Source organism: Bos taurus, chromosome 16 (genome assembly GCF_002263795.3).
Source record: "Bos taurus isolate L1 Dominette 01449 registration number 42190680 breed Hereford chromosome 16, ARS-UCD2.0, whole genome shotgun sequence".
In the NCBI taxonomy this organism is placed as follows: Eukaryota; Metazoa; Chordata; class Mammalia; order Artiodactyla; family Bovidae; genus Bos; species Bos taurus.
The window spans coordinates 60,182,847-60,205,298 of NC_037343.1; the positions used below are offsets into that span (position 1 = coordinate 60,182,847).

The 22,452-nt window shown below is 35.9% G+C and overlaps 1 protein-coding gene and 1 pseudogene across 4 annotated transcripts in view; one reads left to right on the forward strand and one right to left on the reverse strand.

Moving 5' to 3' along the window:
* The window catches only part of RALGPS2 (Ral GEF with PH domain and SH3 binding motif 2), a 165,365-nt gene that overhangs the window by 58,068 nt on the left and 84,845 nt on the right, over window positions 1–22,452 (forward strand). For all 4 annotated transcript variants that reach the window (NM_001191426.2, XM_005217159.5, XM_059875588.1 and 1 more), the window contains exons 5-6: window positions 10,362–10,445; window positions 18,613–18,702. In NM_001191426.2, coding sequence (NP_001178355.1) covers window positions 10,362–10,445; window positions 18,613–18,702 — 174 coding nt within the window. The remainder of the gene's footprint in view (window positions 1–10,361; window positions 10,446–18,612; window positions 18,703–22,452) is intronic.
* On the reverse strand, window positions 21,413–21,983 carry LOC107133253 (small ribosomal subunit protein uS8-like; annotated as a pseudogene).

A 22,452-nucleotide genomic window follows, 5' to 3' on the forward strand; every position in this document is an offset into this window, starting at 1 on the left:
TGGAAAAGGTCACTTTGCATTTCAATCCCAAAGAAAGGCAATGACAAAGAATGCTCAAACTACCGCACAATTGTACTCATCTCACACGCTAGTAAAGTAATGCTCAAAATTCTCCAAGCCAGGCTTCAGCAATACGTGAACCATGAACTTCCAGATGTTCAAGCTGGTTTTAGAAAAGGCTGAGGAACCAGAGATCAAATTGCCAACATCTGCTGGATCATGGAAAAAGCAAGAGAGTTCCAGAAAAATTTCTGCTTTATTGACTATGCCAAAGCCTTTGACTGTGTGGATCACAATATGTGGGAAATTCTGAAAGAGATGGAAATACCAGACCACCTGACCTGCCTCTTGAGAAAATTGTTTGCAGGTCAGGAAGCAACAGTTAGAACTGGACATAGAACAACAGACTGGTTCCAAATAGGAAAAGGAGTACGTCAAGGCTGTATATTGTCACCCTGTTTATTTAACTTATATGCAGAGTACATCATGAGAAACGCTGGACTGGAAGAAACACAAGCTGGAATCAAGATTGCCGGGAGAAATATCAATTTCATGTCATTAGGCTTTGTTAAAAAAAAAATTTAGATAAGTGAAGGGATATTAGACTACTTGACCTTTAAAATACTCTTTAGGTCTTTGAGGATTCCTGAAAGTAGAATAAATTTGGGTGGTAACTTCAGAGTAAGAGCTTCAGTTAAGTGTAGCTTCAATCAGTAATAAATAGGATTTTGACCAAAACTGCAGAAGTCTTGAGATGATAAGTGTTGGGGGTGGTCAGAAGTCAAGTTTTTAGAGATTGGGGTCGGGGGCGGGAGGGTCTCAATGGAACATAAATTCCACCAAGGCAGAAACTTGTCTGCTCATGTGTCTATAGTGATTGAATGATACTTATTCGATACTTGAATTTGAGTGACCATTCCAAGGCTTGTACACTGTACAGCCTGTACAGCCTGCAAGCATATCATCTCCCATTGTTTACCATGTTTAGTTATTTTCACAAAAGTCTATTACCCAGTCCAAGAACGTAATTTTTATCAAGTAACACTTGTTCTATGGAAGCAGAAGTGTTTTTTCCTCTCTGCCCATAATCCACAACATTTTCTTCCTTAGTGTGAATTCTTCAGTGTTCAGTAAGGGCAAAAGTTTACCATAAGGTAAACACTCATTAATTTCTAGAATGAATTTTCTGGTATTTAGTTGAGGCTCTGCTGCTGCTAAGTCACTTCAGTCGCGTCCAACTCTGTGTGACCCCATAGACGGCAGCCCACCACGCTCCCCCATCCCTGGGATTCTCCAGGCAAGAACACTGGAGTGGGTTGCCATTTCCTTCTCCAATGCATGAAAGTGAAAAGTGAAAGTGAAGTTGCTCAGTCATGCCCAACTCTTAGTGACCCCATGGACTGCAGCCTACCAGGCTCCTCCATCTATGGGATTTTCCAGGCAAGAGTACTGGAGTGGGGTGCCATTAACTCTTGTTAAAGTTTTTGCACATTTCTTATATACAGAGGTTGCCCGAGTATGGTTTCTCTTCTAATCATGAACGTTTTTTATTTTTCCTTTAGAAAGCTCTTACACATTTACCGGGCTTCTCTCCAGTGTGAGTTCTCTCATGTTGAGGAAGCAATGACTGTATTCTGAGGAATTTTCCATGTTTCTTTATAGGATTTTTGTGGTTTTTTCCTATTATGAATTCTTGGATGCTCTATAAAACTTGTATTTCTTCTGAAGTCATTGCCACATTCACTACACTGATGGGATTTCTCCTCAAAATGAGTATCACGTTACTCAGCACAGGATGAGTTATGACAGAACGCTCTCTTGCAATCAGGTTTTCTCTCCATTAGCAGCTGTGCTTGAAATCTGTACTGTAGTCATTACATTGGATAATGTTTACTTCTCTTAGAGGTTCCCAAATCTTTATGAAGTAACAGGATCTGACTGAAAGTCCTCTGACGTGTATTACATTCAAAGAAGAAAGTTCTGTGCTTTATTGTTTATTCTGTTCAGTTCGGTTCAGTTGCTCAGTCATGTTCAACTCTTTGCGACCCCATGAACCACAGCATGGGGTTCCAGAGTCCACCCAAACCAACTCCCAGAGTCCACCCAAACCCATGTCCATTGAGTCGGTGATGCCATTCCACCATCTCATCCTCTCATCCCCTTCTCCTCCTGCCCTCAATCTTTCCCAGCATCAGGTCTTTTCAAATGAGTCAGCTCTTCGCATCAGGTGGCCAAAGTATTGGAGTTTCATCTTCAACATCAATCCCTCCAATGAACACCCAGGACTGATCTCCTTTAGGATGGACTGGTTGGATCTCCTTGCAGTCCAAGGGACTCTCAAGAGTCTTTTCCAACACTACAGTTCAAAAGCATCAATTCTTCAGCGCTTAGCTTTCTTTATAGTCCAACTCTCACATGCATACATGACTACTGGAAAAGCCATAGCCTTGACTAAACAGACCTTTGTTGACAAAGTAATGTCTCTGCTTTTTAATATGCTGTCTAGGTTGGTCATAACTTTCCTTCCAAGGAGTAAGCGTCTTTTAATTTCAGGGCTGCAGTCACCATCTGCAGTGATTTTGGAGCCCAAAAAAGTACAGTCAGCCACTGTTTCCCCATCTATTTGCCATGAAGTGATGGGACGTAGGTCAGTATAATAAGTCATTTAGATTATATCAATAAACACAATATAATATATGCAAACACAGTACAATAAGTCATTTAGATTATATCAATAAACAGTAAATACAAAGGATAGATAAAACCTTCCTGTATAACTGGGATACACTAGAGATGGAGGAAGAATTCTGGTTAAATGAGGGAAAGTACATATAGGTCATTCTGAATCTTATTAAAACATTTCTGAAGAACTTGCAATTGTGATCTTTCTGGTGATATATGTAAAGAGCTTTCTCTATGCAAAATTTCTTTCATATGCAAAGAGGCTATTGTCTTGGCAACATCCGAAATTCCAACATCAGGAATATCATAATTCTGTCCTTGTTTTAATGAAAAGTAACATTTTCATTAGGCTTAAAATATAAAAATCCATAAATACAGTAGGAGATTTGAAGAAAGCAAAGAAGACATACGACTTTTTTTCTCATATTTCGTTGGACGTAAGGTTAGCTGCTTTGTCAGTTCTTATTGCTGTTTCTCACTGAAAATTTTCTTAATATATAGTAAGGTCAGACTTAGGGAACTAGGGAAGGTGAAGAAGAAAGCTGTTGACTAGGAGAGTAGGTATATCACACCATCAGTGGTAGCAGAAGATAGCTCCTGCCTTAATCTCTGACCTCACTGTAAGGGGCAACATTAAGGTATTGGAAGTAGGGAGGTTGGGGGAGTAGAGAATGTGAGTTCATTAGAAAAGTGATGTGATATTTTTAATTTAACATAATACATTAGAATTATATAGTTTCAGAGCTTATTCTGTGGATTAGAAGCATAGGAGTCGCAGTGAGTGCTTCATTTCAGGCTGTGACTTCTTTCTAAACAGCCATATAGGCTGAATGGATATACTGGATATACCAGTTCCCTCCAGATCTTCCAGGTTTTGAGCCTAGGAATACCTACCTCAACAGTAGTGATTTTCTCATTGTGAGGACCCCTACCCTTTCAGTCTTGTACAGATTCCATCGCTTTTTCTTTCTTTCCCTCAGTCTTTGTCTACAACTGGTCTATATTGGCCTTTTCTCTTCTTCTATCTATAGGTATCCCTACAACATCACCCTTAGAGCAGTCCTTTTAAGAGTGTTGGAACCTACAAGATGAAATTTAGACCAAGAATTTGACTTTACAGAACAGACCTACAAGACATAAGAGAAGCTGTGACTCCCGTGAAATTCAGTAATTCTTTCATAGGGTAGGTGGTCATCAGTTGTGGTGTTTGCCTTCCCACATGCTTTCAAAATAATCTGTTTAATGGCTAAAAATGAACCCACGCATATTCTCTCTGATACACTTTTAGTGACCATTAAGAAATTGCCTTTGTATATGTGAGTTACTGTTAGAAGCTTTCTCTTCACTGCCTGTTTTAAAAATTGCAAGTTGAATCCATTTGAGCAGATTTTAAGCATCGAGGCTGCTCTATTTCCTTTAGCCTTTGCTGAAATGGAGGCTTATTTACATAGTGTACTTAACTTGAATCAGTCCTATTCATGAGTCAAACCCTAAAAAAACATCTTTTGAGTCACTAAGTTTACTTAAACTTTTTGGTGTTCATGGGAAGTGGTTTAGTATAGAGTAACTGGAGACCTGGCAGATAACCTGTCAATACAGTATGGTGCTGGTAGGAGAATTCATTTCTTAGATGGTATAGTCTCATGTGGAGAAAGATTCTAGGGTCTGAGACAGAAAGAGACAGAGACAAAGGGAAAAGCAGGTTTTTTTCCCACAGAGATATTTAGTGGCTGTTGAGGTAGAGATGGGGCAAGACAGATTCCTGTAAGGTCAGCTAAGCATAAATGCATGTCAGGGTTTAGGAGGAAAGCACTGAATGAGTCGCAGTGCGGTGTCTCCTTCATAGTCCATTATATGGGTTTTTCTTGTTGTTGTTTTATAAACTTTTTATTTTAAGGTAATTAGAGATTCACAGAAAGTTACAAAAAAAATACTACAAGCATAGTTTTATTTTAGATAGGGAACTGTTTTTCTTTTCCTTTTTTAAAAAATGTGTTTAGCTGCACCATGTTTTAGTCACGGCATGGGGGATCTAGTTCCCTAGCTAGGGATGGAATCCAGGCCCCCTGCCCTGGGAACACAGAGTCGTAACCGCTGGACCACCAGGGAAGTCCCCAGAGATAGTGTTAGATTCACGGTTTTGAAACCAAGAAGTAGGTGTTTATACAGTGCATGTCTGTACAGTCCTGTGGCGTTTCAGCGTCTGTGCAGATTTCCTAATTGCTGCCTCCATCAGGACACACAGCTGTTCCCCCAGCACAAAGCTCTCTCACCTGTGCTTCCCCGTCGCAGTCACACCCCCACTCCCCTCATCCACGATTCCTGGCAGCCTCCATGTTGTCCTCTACCCTAGTCTGTTTGATGTTGTATTAGATGAGCTAGTAATGGAACATTGTTTCCAAGGGGAAATGTTTTCTGAAGCAGAAAATATACTCTTAAAAGGTAAAGAACCTCTTTATTTCTTCATGTTTTTTATGTATAAGATGGAGAGCTCCAATGGAATTTTAACCCATTTGCTCCCAAGTAATTTGACTGGAGTTTCATTCATCCCCTGCCTTCTTTCAGGTCTGCTTCGAACAGAGTTTTCTTAGAGGAAAAGCATTTTTTCATTAAGTTAGTGATGTTGCAACTCACCAAAAATTGGATGGATTTTTCAAAACCTCTTAGCTTCTCTTATTTTGAGGAGTCAGAAAAGAATTTTAAAAATTTTAATGTAAAAAATAAGGCTATAATCCACTGCTACCTTTGTGTTCCTTATCATAATAAATTGTAATGATAAAGATAGGATCAAATGAGTTGATATGTGTAAGGCATTTAGAGTAGTGCCTGGCACATAGTGATCTCTGCCTTCGGGTTAGCTTTTATTTTTATTGCAGCTGTTAAGACCTGTGTTTTAAGGAAGAAAGAACTTTTTAAGCCCAGAGTCAGAAGATTAGATCACACAGAAAAGGACAGATGTATTGGCTACCGTCAATAGTTCTATATGCACATAAAGGAGATAGGGAAGATGTTTACGTAGGTTTATTCAGGTGGTGGGTTCTGGGTGGTGTATGGTCCCTGCCTGCTGCCCCTCTCCACCCCCCGATTTTCTGTTTAACAAATTTTGTTATTTAACAACTGTAATTACTCTTACAGATGGGGAAGTTAAGATATAACGTATAGAAAGAGAATTAAGTACACCTAGTTTTGATAAGACGCTTGTGAAACTGACAGGAGTTGCTAGTATGAATGATTCAGTATTTCAGAAGGGCAGTTTGACAAGCGTCAAGACCTTGAAAGAAAGGGTTCCTACTCTTTGACTTAGTGATTTCGCTTCTAGGACTGTATATTTAGGAAATGATCAGAAAAGGTGCAAGGATATTCTTTATTTATACTATATAGCCTTACTTATGACAGGAAAATGGCTTGTCAAATGGCTAGATAAGTTGAATAGCAATTTCATAGAAACACTTTGATTATAGCATTAATATAAATTTGGAAATTTTGTAATTGGTTAAAAACAAATTCAGAGTTGATGGATTTAATCCTAGAAATTGTGTCCTAAACCTTGACATCTTTATATAGTTGTATAAATATACTGTGATATTTAGGAAGACCAAACATGTTTTCTAGCAGTTTGATGTTTTTAATATAGTTATCATGTGTCATGTTTATGTTAATATAATATCTACCACTAAATATTTTGTGTCTATACAGGAAGATTATGTGAAATGAGTATATATCTAGGCTGAGTACAGAGTACTCAAATTCCTTTTTATTGTAGAGTTGCTTCTGTCATTTTCTTTTCCTTGATTAATTTCAGATTTGAAATTTGCAAATTCTAGGTTTAAAAAAAGTACTTTATATCTTTAGAAAATTTACTGTTTACTGTGTTAAAGTGATAATTGTTGTCTCTTTCTTCAGTATTCCCCATCTCAATTGCTCAGGCCAGAAACTTGGGAATTTTAGTACTTCTGGATACCTCATTCTTAACACTGTGTGGATCCAGTTTTTGATCAAGTGATATTTTCAGTATCCACTGATACTACCCTATTCCAGGGAACATTAAACAACATATAAAGTTGTTATAATACCATCATAACTTCCTCAGTCTTTCCGAAGTCAGTTCATTCTTTTTTGTTTTTATTTAATTTTTAAATTATATTGAAGATATGCATATATCATGTTTAAAAAGCTAAATATTTCCACAAGAGAGCAAAATATAACAATATCCTGTTGTTTCCACCCTTCCAACCTCCACCTTTGAGCCCTACACCCATCCAGGTCTCTTAACTTTTCTTATTTGGAAGACTTTATATTTGTTTTAAAGATAATATATCTAAATACCTATTGTTTATGAGTTTTCAATTTTGGTTATGATTTATTGACTCTCTACTATGGAAGATGATTTCACTCTATTTTCTCTTCCTCTCACATTTGCACAATTTATTTCCTCTTCTTTTCTTTATAGTTATGTCACAATTTTGACATGAATAAGTAATCATGGCTCAGCTGTTCTTTACAAGTGTAGAGAAAGCTGAAGAACAGTTGATCCGTGATTACTTACTTAAATTTTGTTTTCTTTCAGCTAAATAACTTACTTTAACTTTCTCTGTTTTTGGGCGCATGCTCAGTAGTATCCAGTTCTTTGCGATCCCATGATTGTAGCCTGCCAGGCTCCTCTGTCCTTGGGATTTTCCTGGCAAGAATACTGGAGTGGGCTGCCATTTCCTCCAGGGGATCTTCCCAACCCAGGGTTCGAACCCATGTCTTCTGCATCTCCTGCGTTGGCTGGAGTGTTCTTTACCACTGAGCCACCTGAGAATCCCTTTAGCTCTCTCTATGACTTGTCACTGATTTTTCTGCCAGAAGTGAATGCAGTGAGTGTGTTTTCTCTGTGTTCAAACATTCCAGATAGTGTTTCATCTTTCAGAGATGTCTCTCTTGGAATTTCCGTCCTTGCTATTTACCATCTGGACTATCGTTCTTATGGTCTGCTCTTAGGTTTGTCTCAGAATCTCCCTTTACTCTTTTTTTTTTTTTAATTTATTTTTTTAAATTTTATTTTATTTTTAAACTTTACATAATTGTATTAGTTTTGCCAAATATCAGAATGAATCCACCACAGGTATACATGTGTTCCCCATCCTGAACCCTCCTCCCTCCTCCCTCCCCATACCATCCCTCTGTGTCGTCCCAGTGCACTAGCCCCAAGCATCCAGTATCGTGCATCGAACCTGGACTGGCATCTCGTTTCATACATGATACTTGACATGTTTCAATGCCATTCTCCCAAATCTTCCCACCCTCTCCCTCTCCCACAGAGTCCACAAGACTGTTCTATACATCAGTGTCTCTTTTGCTGTCTCGTACACAGGGTTATTGTTAGCATCTTTGTAAATTCCATATATATGTGTTAGTATACTGTATTGGTGTTTTTCCTTCTGGCTTACTTCACTCTGTATACTAGGCTCCAGTTTCATCCACCTCATTAGAACTGATTCAAATGTATTCTTTTTAATGGCTTAGTAATACTCAATCGTGTATATGTACCATAGCTTTCTTATCCATTCATCTGCTGATGGACATCTAGGTTGCTTCCATGTCCTGGCTATTATAAAAACCCTTTACTCTTAATTTGGGAATTTCCAGTATTTTCTTTCGGTCTTGGTTCTGTGGTTTCCTGGATCTTCTCTCCCTTTTTCTGACTTTGCTAGTTTGTTTTGATGGATTCTGCAAGCTCTGTGAGAATAGGTGCATAAAAGGAAGATTCCCCAAGACTTCCTGAAAATGTCTGTGATATACTTTCATACTTAATTGATTCTTTTGTTGAATATAGAATTCTAGGATTTTGAAGGCTTTGTTTCAGTTGTCTTCTATCTTCTAGAGTTGCTGTTGAAATACCTGATACCTTCTGATCCCTTTTTTTCTGTATGTTATCTGTTTTTGTTTTGTTTTTGAATTGACAGATTTTATGATTTCTTTGTCTCCAGTGTGCTACAGGTTTTTGATGCTAGGCCTTGATTTGAGTATTTTTTTTTTAATCTTTTATAATGGACATTAGACAGGTCTTGTCCTTTAGATTCAGGAGACATTTTCTTGAATTAGCATTTTTTTCAGTAAGTTACTTTCCTCTATTCTCTCTGTATTCTTTTAGAATTATTTTTATTATTCAGAAGTTGACTCTAGTGGACTCTTCTAATTAACATACTATTTTTGCCCCCATATTTAGCTTATTGTTTAAAAGGTATTATCACCTTTATCTTTGCTGATTTTTAACAGTTCTTTTATTATATTTTTCATGTCCAAGAGTTTTATTTGGTTCTCTGAATCTTTCTTGTTTGTACCCTTCTATTTTTTCTGTTTAATGGGAGCAATATCTAGCTGGAAGTAATAATTACATGGTTTTACCCTTTTCTCCAGAGAAGGTGATGGCACCCCACTCCAGTACTCTTGCCAGGAAAATCCCATAGATGGTGGGAGCCTGGTGGGCTACAATCCATGGGGTCGCTAAGAGTCGGACACGATTGAGTGACTTCACTATCACTTTTCACTTTCATGCATTGGAGAAGGAAATGGCAACCCACTCCAGTGTTCCTGCCTGGAGAATCCCAGGGACTGGGGAGCCTGGTGGGCTGCCATCTCAGGGGTCGCACAGAGTCAGACACGACTGAAGTGACTTAGCAGCACCCTTTTCTCCGTTTTCTTTTTTCTCCACCCTAACTCAGTGTCCTCAGAATTCTTCTTTCCTATGGATTATGTCTCTTTCTGGCCATGGTGGTTGTATTACAGCAGGGTTCCTAACCTGTTTTGACTCTTGAACCCCTTTGGAAAACTGAAGCTTCTGGAGCTGAACCCTTACTTAAAATCCAAGAAAATCAGTTCTAATAACATATACCTATCAAAATATTTTTTTAAAACTGTCCTATGGCTATATATGTGCCCCTTTGTTAACATATTAAGTATCTAGAGGTGCTGAAATTATAACTTCAAAGCAGTGATGAGTGTAAATGATGTTTTTGAGATATCTGTACCAACCGTAATGTGATATGAAAAATCTGTGTTTTTATTAGTCATAGATAAGTCACATATATTGCCAATTCTTCTATAGTCGGTAGCCTACATGTATAATTAAAAGCAGTGTCATTTCAGTTGGAGGTTAGTGTAAAACAGAATTGTAATTTTCTTTTTTTTTTTTTTTTTACATCTAAGTTCTTGAGCTCTTTGAATTCTATTGATAGATCTATGGGGAATCAAACATCCCCTTTTAGGGGTTTCTTCAAATGCCTGGGGTCATTGGCTTTCAGCTCAAAAGATTGAGGTTACCAGAAAGTTGATTGGAAGCTCTGAATGATTGACTGGGACTTGGCAACAAGTAGGCTTCGCTTTACGTTGTGGGATGCTCATCTTTCATTATTTGTAGATTTTCTTCTTGGGATTCAAATCTCTTCAAAGAAGAACCTACATTCTGCATATGGAGTATAGATCTAATTATCTATGTTCATATGGATAAGTAATTGTGCCCACTTGTATTCTTGTAAAATTTGTTTTTGTGATTTGCCTGAATGGTTATACTATTAAATATGTTCCTATTAAATAAAACAATTCTAGGAAAGTACGCAAACTGTCTTTAATGCTTTTAAACCATTAATGTAACACGAAAACTGGGCTTTTTCATGAATTTATATTTAATTTTTTAGGAGCTTGCAAGTTGTGGATGGAATAAAAAAGAAAAATACAGTTCTGCACCAAATGCAGTTGCCTTCACAAGAAGATTTAATCATGTGAGTTGCTTATAAAATTTTGATATTTAGTTTCTGAAATTCAATTCCTCAGTATGTAATTTTTCATTAAGAAATAATTTAAGTTTTTATATCAGTTCTAGAGCATTTTCAACCAATATCTCTTCAGTGTCTTTCCATATAATCTTTTTTTCTTTTTCCTTCTGTAATTCCTATTGAAAATTTACTGGAACTTTATGTTCTTTCCTACTTGTGTCTTAACCTGTCATATTTTACATCTATCCCTTTGTGCTCCATTCTGTGTTATTTACTCAGATTTATATTTCAGTTCACTAAAACAGTTCTCTTCAGATGTGTTAAATCTGCTTCAAATCTATGTACTTTTTTTTACACTAATATCATCCCCCCCCCTTTTTTTTTCAATTGCTTAAGTCATCTTCAACTTTTTATTTTGTTTTATTATAAGGTGTATTAAATCCCACATCCCTAAGCTCTTGAGAGGAAATCTGCCAACGGCAGCTGTCATACCCTTTCCTTTTTTGCCTTTATTTCCTTTATTTTTGGCCTCAAGTGAAATCTTTTCTTTTCAAGTTAGTCATGTGCAGTGCTTAGTCAGTCAGTTGTGTCTGACTCTTTGCAACCCCATGAAGTATAGCCCACCAGGTTCCTCTGTCCATGGAGATTCTCCGGGCAAGAATACTAGAATGGGTTGCCGGGCCCTCCTCCAGGGGATCTTCCCAACCCAGGGATCAAATCCAGGTCTTCCGTATTACAGCTAGATTCTTTACCGTCTGAGCCACAGGGAAGCCCAAAATTACTGGAGTGGGTAGCCTATCCCTTCTCCAGGGGATCTTTCCAACCCAAGAATCAAACTGGGGTCTCCTGCATTGCAGGCAGATTCTTTACCAGCTGAGCTACCAGGGAAGCCTACTTTTTAAAAAATGGTTTTCTTTAACTCAGCATTTCTAGGGGTTTATAGCAAATAGTATATCTCAAGTTATTTGGTTCACTGCGTTACCCAAAATGGAAGTCCGTTAGTATTTTTTTTTTCAGTTAGATTAAACCATTAGTAAGGAACCTACAGCAAACATGTCTTATACTGAATTGCTTATTTAAACTATATGGCAGTTGTTTTAAATTTTTTCTGGAGTGGTCAGAATTTATCATCGTGGTAAACTTTTTTTTGCCAACAAAAACATTGTCACAATACCCACAAATTTGACTTTAGATTTTTAAACACTAATATTATTCTTAAGTAAGTCAAAAGATTGTTAGGGTCAAATATGTCACCATGTACCAAAAGCTTTTACACTTAATCAAGATTACAGTTGATCTATAATAAAATTCATTACTTAGTTATTCCATTACTCTATTATTTTCTCTTAGAAGTGTGATGGGAAATCTGAAGTAGCAAATTACAAAAGAAGTTGCAAAGAGACTTTTATTTTTAAAATGAATTTCTTGTAGATAGCATATAGTTGAGTCCTCCTTTTTTTTTTTTTTTTTTGCCCCATCTGACACAGTTTTAGTAGGTAGTTGCTAAAATAAAATCATTGCTGTTTGAAAGAAGACAACAAAATCCACAGTCTCTATAACATTATCCATAATGATGACTATACAATTGAAAAAATTACCAGACACACAAAGAAAAAGAAAAAGTTGACTGAGTATTAAGAGAAAAAGCATTAAAACTCCAGGAGTTGGTGATGGACAGGTAAGCCTGGCGTTCTACAGTCCATGGGGTCGCAAAGAATTGGACATGACATGCGAATGAACTGACTGACTGAGTTAACTCGGCCGGGCTCAAACTCTAAATTCTCTTTCTTGTTGGAGAATAGATCGGTTCTTTCCAGATTTTGTCTTTATCTGGGCTTCTTAAAGTTTCTCCTGCACATGCACAGTTCCGAGGTCAACTGGAGATTTGGATGAACTTTTTATATAGATTTGGGGGACTTTTCTTACCTTTCCAGAATTTCACCCCTTATTGTCTAGCCGATTGTTCTCTGACTCTTGAAGCCATCAAGACTGTGGCCTTCTCTAAAATTCTCGGTGCACCACCTGGTAACCCTGAATGTCCTCAGACACTTAACTTTATAAGTGCAAATCTCATCCAGTGCATCTTACTTCTTTCAAAGATCTTTTCTCCAGTTTATGCCTTCTTTTGGTTCCTCTCTTGTGCTTTTAAATACTGTTTTTATAATTTGTAATTATAATCAGAGGAGCATTTCCAGAGATACCTGCTTCTCCACATTACCAGAAATGGAACTCTCCCACATCTTTTTAAAACTATGCTTTTTTCAATTGATAATCAAAACACTGGCACACATTGCCAGAAAACTGAAAAAATGTAGAAATGTATGAAAAGCTGGGGGGTAGGTGCAGAATCACCCAGAAATGACTGTTACTAATATTTTAGTATATATTCTTCCATTCTTTATTTTTTTCTTAATCTAATAGAAATCATGTTGTACATATAATTTACAGTCCTATTGTCTTCACATATCATGAAATATTACTGTATCATATTGATAAAATCACTTTGAAAACATTTTAAGTATCTGTATAGTCTCCTGTGACTTGACTCTATCAAAATTTTAATATTCATTCTATTTTGGCTATTTCTTTGGTCACTTTTATTTATGCCTTCTGGCCAGTGGCTTTCTGATTTTTTTTTTGGTGGGGGGGGGGAAAGGTTGTCTAAATTTTTTAAAAATGTTACCTTTAGATAATTGGAAATTTGATTAATTAGAAATTAATGTTTTTAGAAATGATATTAATTTTAGGTTATGTTTGTAGAAAGACTCCTTTTTGAAAATGTTGATAGATACTATCATATATTGTCTGTGATTTGCTTCACAGTATTAATGGAGCATTTGAGAGTGGGATGAGAGTAGAAGTGAGAGAACTTGGCCATAACTTGGTTGTTGAAGCTGGTTGATGTGTACTGGGGAGTTCATTATTATTATGTTTAGTTCAGTATACGTTTGAAGATTTCCATGATAAAAAGTTAGGAATTATCTTTAAAGCTTAACAAATGTTTGGCTGTAAATAAAAGGTTTTCATAACACTTTTATATGATTATAAAAGCTTGAATAAAGCAGCAACAGTTAGAAATAACCTCTGAATAAAAGTTTTCTAAGATATACTTTTTAATGAAATACTTGATTCACTCCTAAAATACTTTAAATGTTTGTTTGAATCTTCTGAAACTGCCAGTTCTGGCCTACGGAACTGGCAGGTTCATATGGTTAATCTAATGTGTATTAGGAAGTATTATAATAAAACAACTGTGAATTCACCACCTAAACTAAGAATATTACCAAAACTATTGAAGCATTTTATATGTTCTCTGCTCTGTCCTCACTAAAAGGGTAACTATTATCTGAAAAAAATTTTTTATCTTTTGTCTTTTCTTAATTTGATTTTAAAAATTTTAACTCTTGTTATAATTCCTATATGAGTAGATTTACCAGAAAAAGTTGTGCCCCTAAACAACATATTGTATATCTTGCTTTTCATCTTTGTAAAACATATCATCAGACTATATAGAGATTTCTGTGGTTGGCTTTTTTTCACTTGTATTTCTCTGCTGTATCCATGATAATGCATATAGTGCTTACTCATTGATTTTCAGTGCTGTCTTCTAGCATTTCATTGCATGAATGTATCAGAAAGAATTCATCATTCTTTTGAGGGTAAACTAATTTTGAGGGTGGACTAATGTGTCTCCTAATTTTTTGCTGTTGTGAAGAATGTTGCTATGAATATTCTAAGAGTTTGGGTGCCCATGTGCAGTAGTTTCTCTAATTGGTGGTTTTCAAACATTTTTTGCTATGACCCACAATAAGATAAAATATTTTTACATTGTAACTGAATATACAAACTAAAGTTTTCTGAAATAATACTTACCTGTATTAGACAATATGTACTTCGGTCTTTGCTTAAAAAAAAAAATTGCTGCTTAAACTTACTAAATTGATTACCATAAAATAACGGGAAAACACTGTGATTTGTTTGAAAAATGTGTTCCTAAATACAAAATTTGTGTCAGAGAGAGTATATCCATGTTTAACTACGTAAGACAATATGTATTTTTAAAAATGATTATACCAGTTTGCTTTGAGCTTTCATCACTGTGTATCCTTATCAGCACTTGGTGTCATTAAACTTTGAAATCTAATTGATGTAAAATGACTCAACTTTTATTTTCATTCATTTAAATATTTACTAAGTTCCTACTATGTCCTGAATATTGGTCTTGATGTTGGGGATATATTAGTGAATAAGGAAAACAGAGATCATTCTCTTTATGGACTTTTTCATTCAGTTCTTCCTAATTTTAATTTTACTTTTTTTTTTTTTTCATTTTCAGACATTCTATCATTTTCAGATTTCTCTGGTCATGTGTATTATTCTCTTATTTTTTATTTTAAACTCTTTATTGTAAAATAAAGCATGGATACAAAAAGAACCCATAAAACAAACATATGGTTTAATGAAAGTTTGGGAACTACCCTAGAAACCCCTCCATGTGCCTTCATCACAGTTCACAGCCTTTCTTCCTCCAACAATAAGTACTGTCCTGACTTTTATAGCACTCACTGTCATGTATTTATTTTTATAGTTTTTATCACATAAATATGGATCCCTAACTTAGCCTGGCCAGTTTTTTTAATTTGTTAAATGTTTGCAACTTTTTAATTTGCAATTTCTCCCTTTATCCTTTTCTCTTCCTTACTATTTCCTGTGGAAGAACCTCTAGAGTCTCCCATAGTCTCCCATAGTCTATATTGCATTTTGTGTAGTATATGTTCTATGTTCTCTGGAAATTAGCTGCTAATTCCTAAGGTTTAGTTGGGTTCAGTGCCTTTGGCAAGAGTCTGGGTTGTATGGGGTTTCTTCATCAGATCTTTTCTGTGATATTAGTAGATACATTAGATATTAGATATAAAGAAATATTTTTAGTGGGGATAATTTTATAGAGATATTTTCCCCTCATCTAGTATTTGCATACCTAGAGATTCCATTTCATACAGGTAAGGAAGAATAAGTATTTGATTTTTTTTCACTTTATTTAGCGGTTTTGAAGATAATGAATTGGTGTTCTGTCATCCTTTAACAATGACAGAGTAGTTTTTAATTTTTTAATTTTATTTTAAACTCATAAATGTAAACATACATGATGTGAATCAGTATTTTCATTGCCATTATTATCATTATTGAAACTCATATTATCCTGTCATTGGCCAACAGGAGCCTCTTCAGGTTGGCTTTCATGACCTTTCTCATGACCCTTGTAATCTTGAACAGTTTCTTTGCTTTTGTTTGCAAAGACGTTGCATGTTCATTTTGTCCATTACCAGCTCTCTGCCTGGAATCAGCGTTTCTTTAACAAATGTTGGTTTCTTATAGTAGGAAATGGACCTAGGTGCTAAAAATGCTCATTGCTATTAGAGTGACCATAATTTCTAGGCTTTTTTAGCAGATATAGCTAGGATACCTATATGTCATACACACACACATATATATACCAACTACTTGAAGATAAAATATTTCATAAATTCATACTAGTACTTCTAATTCAAATTCAAGACCAGAGTTCTACTTAATCTCTTCCATATTATATCTGTATATCCTTTCTTCCACACCTGCAACCTGGTTTTTCATGAATTTGGGGCGTGATACAGTATCCTACAAGTTACTCATTTGCCTTAACCTACATAAATAAATAACAGTCTCAGAATAGCAATACTAATGCCAATAATACTCCTTTAAACAGTTATGTACATATTCTTGCAAATGTTGTATTTCTTTTATAATAAATAGTATATAGTGTCTGGGCATATAGGCATTATATAATGTACTCTCCTTCTTTTAACCCTTATCATTCTTATTTCTGTGAATGTGTGTATTTAACAGTCACTGTCTTTCTAATGTTGGTGTTTCTCTAGTCATTTGATTTTCTGAAGCCTGTTCTCCAGGCATTTACTCAGGAAGGGCTCATTGGAATAATAATTCTTGAGTTCTTACACGTTGATAAGTTTGCCTGTCCTTTGTATGAAATTTTCTTTCCTTGATAATACTTGATGTAGTACTCCCATTTTTTTTCTGGCAAAGTGTTGCTATTAAAAAGTCTGATGATAATTAAATTTTCTTTTCCTTAAAAATCACTTTCTCTTTTCTTAGCCTAAAGATTTTTCTCTTTTAAGTCCAGTAATTTCATTAAACTGTGTCTTGCTGTTGATCATTCTGGGGTGGTATTATCAGGTGTGATTGGCTTTAGATGGGACTGTGAATTGGGAAGCACCTACACTTAGCCTTTCTGTCATGGAGGTCTCAGGGTAGCTGGACTTCTTACGTGGTAGTTCAGGAATCCCATAGAGAATGTTCCAACAATCAAGGCATGGGCTGCATGCTCTTTTATGACCTTGTCACGGAAGTCAGTATCAGTTTTGTTAATTTTCTATTCCTTGAAGCAGTCATGAGCTTGTCTAGGTTCGATGAGAGGTGACATATACCCCCAACTTTCAGTGTGAGGAGTGACAAAGAGTTTGTGGCCATGTTTTTAAATTACCATAGTATTTGTCTTAAAATTTGACATTAAATTTATTAAGTCAGTGATCATGAAGTTTAGATTGAATCATAATTAATATTTTCTAATAAGGTTGTTGTTGGGCTTCCCTGGTGGCTCAGTTGGTAAAGAATCCACCTGCAATGCCCAGGGAGACCTGGGTTCAATCCCTAAGTTGGGTGGATCCCGGGGAGGAGGGTGTGGCAGCCCACTCCAGTATACTTGCCTGGAGAATCCCCATGGACAGAGGAGGCTGGCGGGCTGCAGTCCACGGGGTTGCAAAGAGTTGGAAACGACTGAGCGACTAAGCACAGGACAGCACAAGGTTGTTGTTAAAATAACCTTAACTTTAGATACATTTTAGAAGTAAAATTTATTAGAATCAGGGATAATTATTGTCATTAGTAGTTCAAATATAGTAACAAATATAAAGATGTCTTTGTAAAATATATTCATTTTACATTTACATATACACTTTAAAATATACAAATTTTGACTGTTTATAGATGAAAGTGCAAATAAATTCTGAAATATTTCTCAGAAGAAAAGGTGGTAGTGGCTTTATTTTTGCACTGAGATTTCTAACTACATCCTACGTTTAGATTTGTATAATTTTGAACCAACTGATAGTGCTTTGATTTTGCTTTTATAGTACATGAATTGAAATATGTTATATAAAAAATGTGTATTACATACATATTGCTCTGTGTCATATGATAAGCACACTATTTTCACCAGAGCATTTTAGTAATGTTACAGACCCATCCTGCCTTATGATGAATGATGTTTATTGTTTTTTAAAAGAAATCTTGAAGATGGTTTCATTGAATTAGAAAGCATTACATAATTGTTAAAAATACAATCTTGATTTTAGAATGACTTAGATATATTTTTCTTTAAGTAGTTTTATATTTTATCCTATTCATATCAGGAAAACCATACTTGAGATTCTTGACATTTAGGATTCTACTCCATGTAAATAAATGGCAGCATGGGATTATGCAGACACAGAAAAACATTCTATAAGTAGCATGTTTTACAGAGTCTGATCTTAGAGCTTATCTAATTCTGCCAGAGTGTTATAAAATACAGCAAAAAACACTTGTATACTGTTCTTGTTGCATCATTCTGGTTTTATTGCTTTCTCTTTTCCTTCAAATTTTACATTCGCTTTTATAGATGAAAAATCATTATGATGTGTTTATGTGTCTGTACGAATGTGTATATATGTTTCCCTGATGGCTCAGCGGTGAAGAATATGCCTGCCAATGCAAGAGACGTGGGTTCGATCCCTAGATTGGCAAGATCCCCTGGAGAAGGAAGTGGCAACCCACGCCAGTAGTCTTGACTGGGAAATCCTATGGACAAAGGAGCCTGGTGGGCTACAGTCACAGAGAGCTGGACATGACTTAGTGACAGGGACTCACACACAAACAAATACTCATGTCTATATCTGTCTGTCTATATATGTGTATGAAGTATGTGCAGCATTTGAAGAGTTATGTCCTGGTGGTGAGTCAGGGGCAAGAGAAAGTATTTTTACACAATTCTCAGTGGTTCATCAAGTAGCTCTTGTCATTCTTTGATCCTGTAAGTAAAGAATCTTACCATTCACCTATTTTTATTTTTTATTTGCAGGTAAGCTTTTGGGTTGTTAGAGAGATTCTTCATGCTCAAACATTAAAAATTAGAGCAGAAGTTTTGAGCCACTATATTAAAACTGCTAAGGTAAGATAAACTTGTGCTTCTGTTTTTAATTCAGTCATTTACGAATGCTTGTGAGTAAGTATTTGCCTGTGTGACTATAGTCACTATTTATTGACGCTGGAAGATAAGGCCTACTGATTAACCTAAGTTAATTTTTTAAATTGCATGTCTGTTTCCTTTGCCTTTTCTTCTATTCCTCCTATCTTCCTCCCCTTTCTTTTATACTTTCCCTCTCTTTCTCAGAGAAGCTGATTTGTATTTGGGCAGAGGTCAGATTATGATGAAGTTTAATATTTATAAAATATTTTGGTATATTCTGCAGGTGACTAAAAAAGCCTTGCAGGATTAAGTAGAGAAATACATATCAGTTATTTGTCTTTAAAATAGATTATTCTGCCAACCATGTGGAGAATAAGACTTAATTTTAAAAGAACAGTATAAATGAGGGTGTTAACCAAATACATTGAGTAACATAGATAATAGATACAGCAGGAGAAATAGAACATGGATTTCAAAGACAGTTAAAATTTACAGAGGAAGATGGAATAGGACATTCCACAAGAGGTTACAGAATTTTGCTAAAATTTGTAACAACTCCAGATTTATGTCAAGTTGACTGAAAAGAGGTATAATGGTAGCCACATTCATTATTCTAATAATAAATACATAACTTATCTCACCTGTGAATGAAGGAAGATGGGATAAATTGAGGATATGATTTTTACAGTTGTAAAGTATTGTAATCATTGTAAGTCCTAACTGTTCCATGGCTTCCTTGAGCATCTGGGAGCAGTTGTATTCCAGCATTCTGTGGCACTAGGTGGCAGAGCTAGCCTTCTTTAAAGTTGTTATTTTTTCAGAAGTGTCATAAAATTTTAAAAAACATTCTTTGTGATATGTTAAAGATTGGATTTTAGCTAGTAGAATCCATGTCTTTTCTCCATAGATCCTGAATTTTCATTATTGTTTTCTTGTGTTTTTGTTAGTTTTTTTCTTTTTTTTATGAATGTTCCACTCAAAACCACCACATCCATTAAACCTGTCATTATTCTCATCAAATAATCATTTAATTCCTGTTCAGACTCATACTTTGAGTTATTTCTGATAGTGCTTACTTTTACCCCAAGGTCTAAATTCATAATTTTTTTGTCCATTACTGTGTCTTCAATCCCACTGGGGACTCTGCCTTCTATTTTGTTTCTTATAAAACAGGCAAGTCTTTCTCTTCTTTTAGTAGATGTTTCAGTTAGGTTCTACAGAGTCAGAAAACACCCACACATGTAAATGTATAACATGTATAAAAAGGTTTAAGAAATTATCTCATGTGATTGAGTTGGGGAGAGGCTGGCAAATTTGAGTCCGTAGGGCCAGTAGACAAGCTAGAGACTTAGGAAGGAGTTTCTGGATTTTTGCTGTTACCAATACCACTACTTATACAGCATTCTTGTGTGAATCTCTTGGTGCTCAGCTGCAGGTTAAAATACTAGAAATATAGAGAGAAAAGACAAATTACCTTCAAAGAAATGACAGTAAGACCAATAGCTTTCATTGAATCTGATGAAAATGAACATTTTTTTGTGTTTTGGCTGTTTATGTTTTTCTCTCCTGAAATGTCTGCTCAAGATCTTTCTTTGAACAGTATTCTGTTATAGTGTTGGTCTTTGACTTTTATAGTTTAATAAATATAATCCCAGATGCTAAAGTTTTTTGCTATATTCTTTGCATACATGTTCGTATTTGTGACCTATATTACAACTCTTTTCCTATTGTCTTTTGATACAGATGCTCTTTAATAGTCAAATATATTAATCTTTAACTTTTATTGTCTTATTTATTGTCTTGTGCCTAAAAGACTATCTCATTTAAATCTTACTCTAACTCTGAAAATGTCAAAGATTTTCTCACACATTACTCTTCTATAGCTTTGATTTTGATAGTTAATTCTTAAATTTTAGATATAATACATGTAATTATGGATTCTAGTTCATATTTTTCCATATGAATAATCATTCTGACACCATTTTAAAATCTTTTTTAAAGCTCTCTTTATTTTATCTGGAAGCATCTTTCTGTCACCCTTGTTCTTGAAAAATGAGATTCCAAATTCATGATTCATTTTTTTATTTACTCTGCTTGGGATTTCTTGAGTTTACTCACCCTGGGAATTAGTGTCTTTCAGTAATTTGGGAAAATAATCCACCATTACCTTTCATAGGCTTCCCACTCCAGCATTCTTGCGCTTCCCTTGTGGCCCCGCTGGTAAAGAATCCGCCTGCAATGTGGGAGACCTGGGTTTGATCCCTAAGTTGGGAAGATACCCTGGAGAAAGGAAAGGCTACCCACTCCAGTATTCTGGCCTGGAGAATTCCATGAACTCTATAGTCCATGGAGTTGCAAAGAGTCGGACACGACTGACCAGCTTTCACTTTCACCTCTCATGTTGTTTCTACCCCATTATTTATCATGTCCTTCTGTAGCTCCATTTAGATAAATATTAGCCTTTTCCCCTCTACCTTTCATGTCTTTTTAACCTTTATTTCACATTTTTAAAAAGACTCCTTAGCTTTTGTGTTGCTTTTTGGACAGTGCCTTCCGTTTCATTTCATTCACAGCCAGTACCTGATGTTGTTCTCCATTTGTGAATTCTTGTTTCATTTTCTTTTTCTTATTTTTCCTCTGAGGCATTTTGTTTGTATGAATTTGCATCCCTAGTTTTTATGAATCTACATCCCTAGAAAAAGAAAAAGAATCCAAGGATTTTCTCTCCTATGTGTTTTTGTCTTGCTTCTTTCTGGTCCATGATGACAGCTGAGGTTGTCAGTGCAATAAAACCAAACTGATGGGATGGGAGCAGGTTGTTCTGCCATTTTTCTAGTAATAGATCTTGAGTCACACATCAAATCTGGGGCCCATCCCTCCACACTTACTGAGCCTGCCTGTGAGGTTCACAACAATTTTCTCAGCCCTGTGATCATCAGTGATTTCAAATGCACTAATGTAAGCATGCTTCATCATCACAGTTAGAAACCTGATGATGACTTTGGAGCACAGCCTAATAAGCACCTGGCTTTTGCCTCTCTTTTCGGCATTGTTGATACTCTAGAGAGCATCAGCCAAGACATTCATGCACCCCATTATGGTGGCACAGAAAGATGGCAGAAAGAGTCCTTGTGTTTTTCCCTTTCCCTTTTTTATTTTTTTAAACTTGAGTTCATATTTCTTGAAATTTTATAGGAGTTCTTTCAGACCAGAATTAAGGTGGTATTAGAGTTCATCAAAAGAATAGAACCCTTGCCTTTCCTTGGTTCTCATATTCAAAACAGGCAATTTTTGTCTTGGAGTTTCTTAATAATTAAGGACAGTTTTACATGCTAAGACCTTTGAGGTGTAAACATCTGATAGTTTGGAGAAATCTGAGCAATTAGCAATAATTTGACAAAAGTAGATGATCTCTTGGTAAAGTGATGGAACCTAGCATTAGCATGCATGCACAGCATCATATGGGATTCTTCTGCATGGAGGCTAGAAAAAGCAACGTCTAGTGTTGGGAAGCAGGTAGATGTCCCAGCATGAACAAGGAAAAAAGGGATGGGGATTCAGGTGGGAGGAAGCCAGAAATTGAGGAGGGCTGTGAAAAGCAAGCTTGAACCCTAGCCCTGGAATGTTAGGGGTCCTTCTGCTGCTGCTGCTGCTAAGTCGCTTCAGTTGTGTCCAACTCTGTGCGACCCTAAGGACAGCAGCCCTCCAGGCTCCTCTGTCCATAGGATTCTC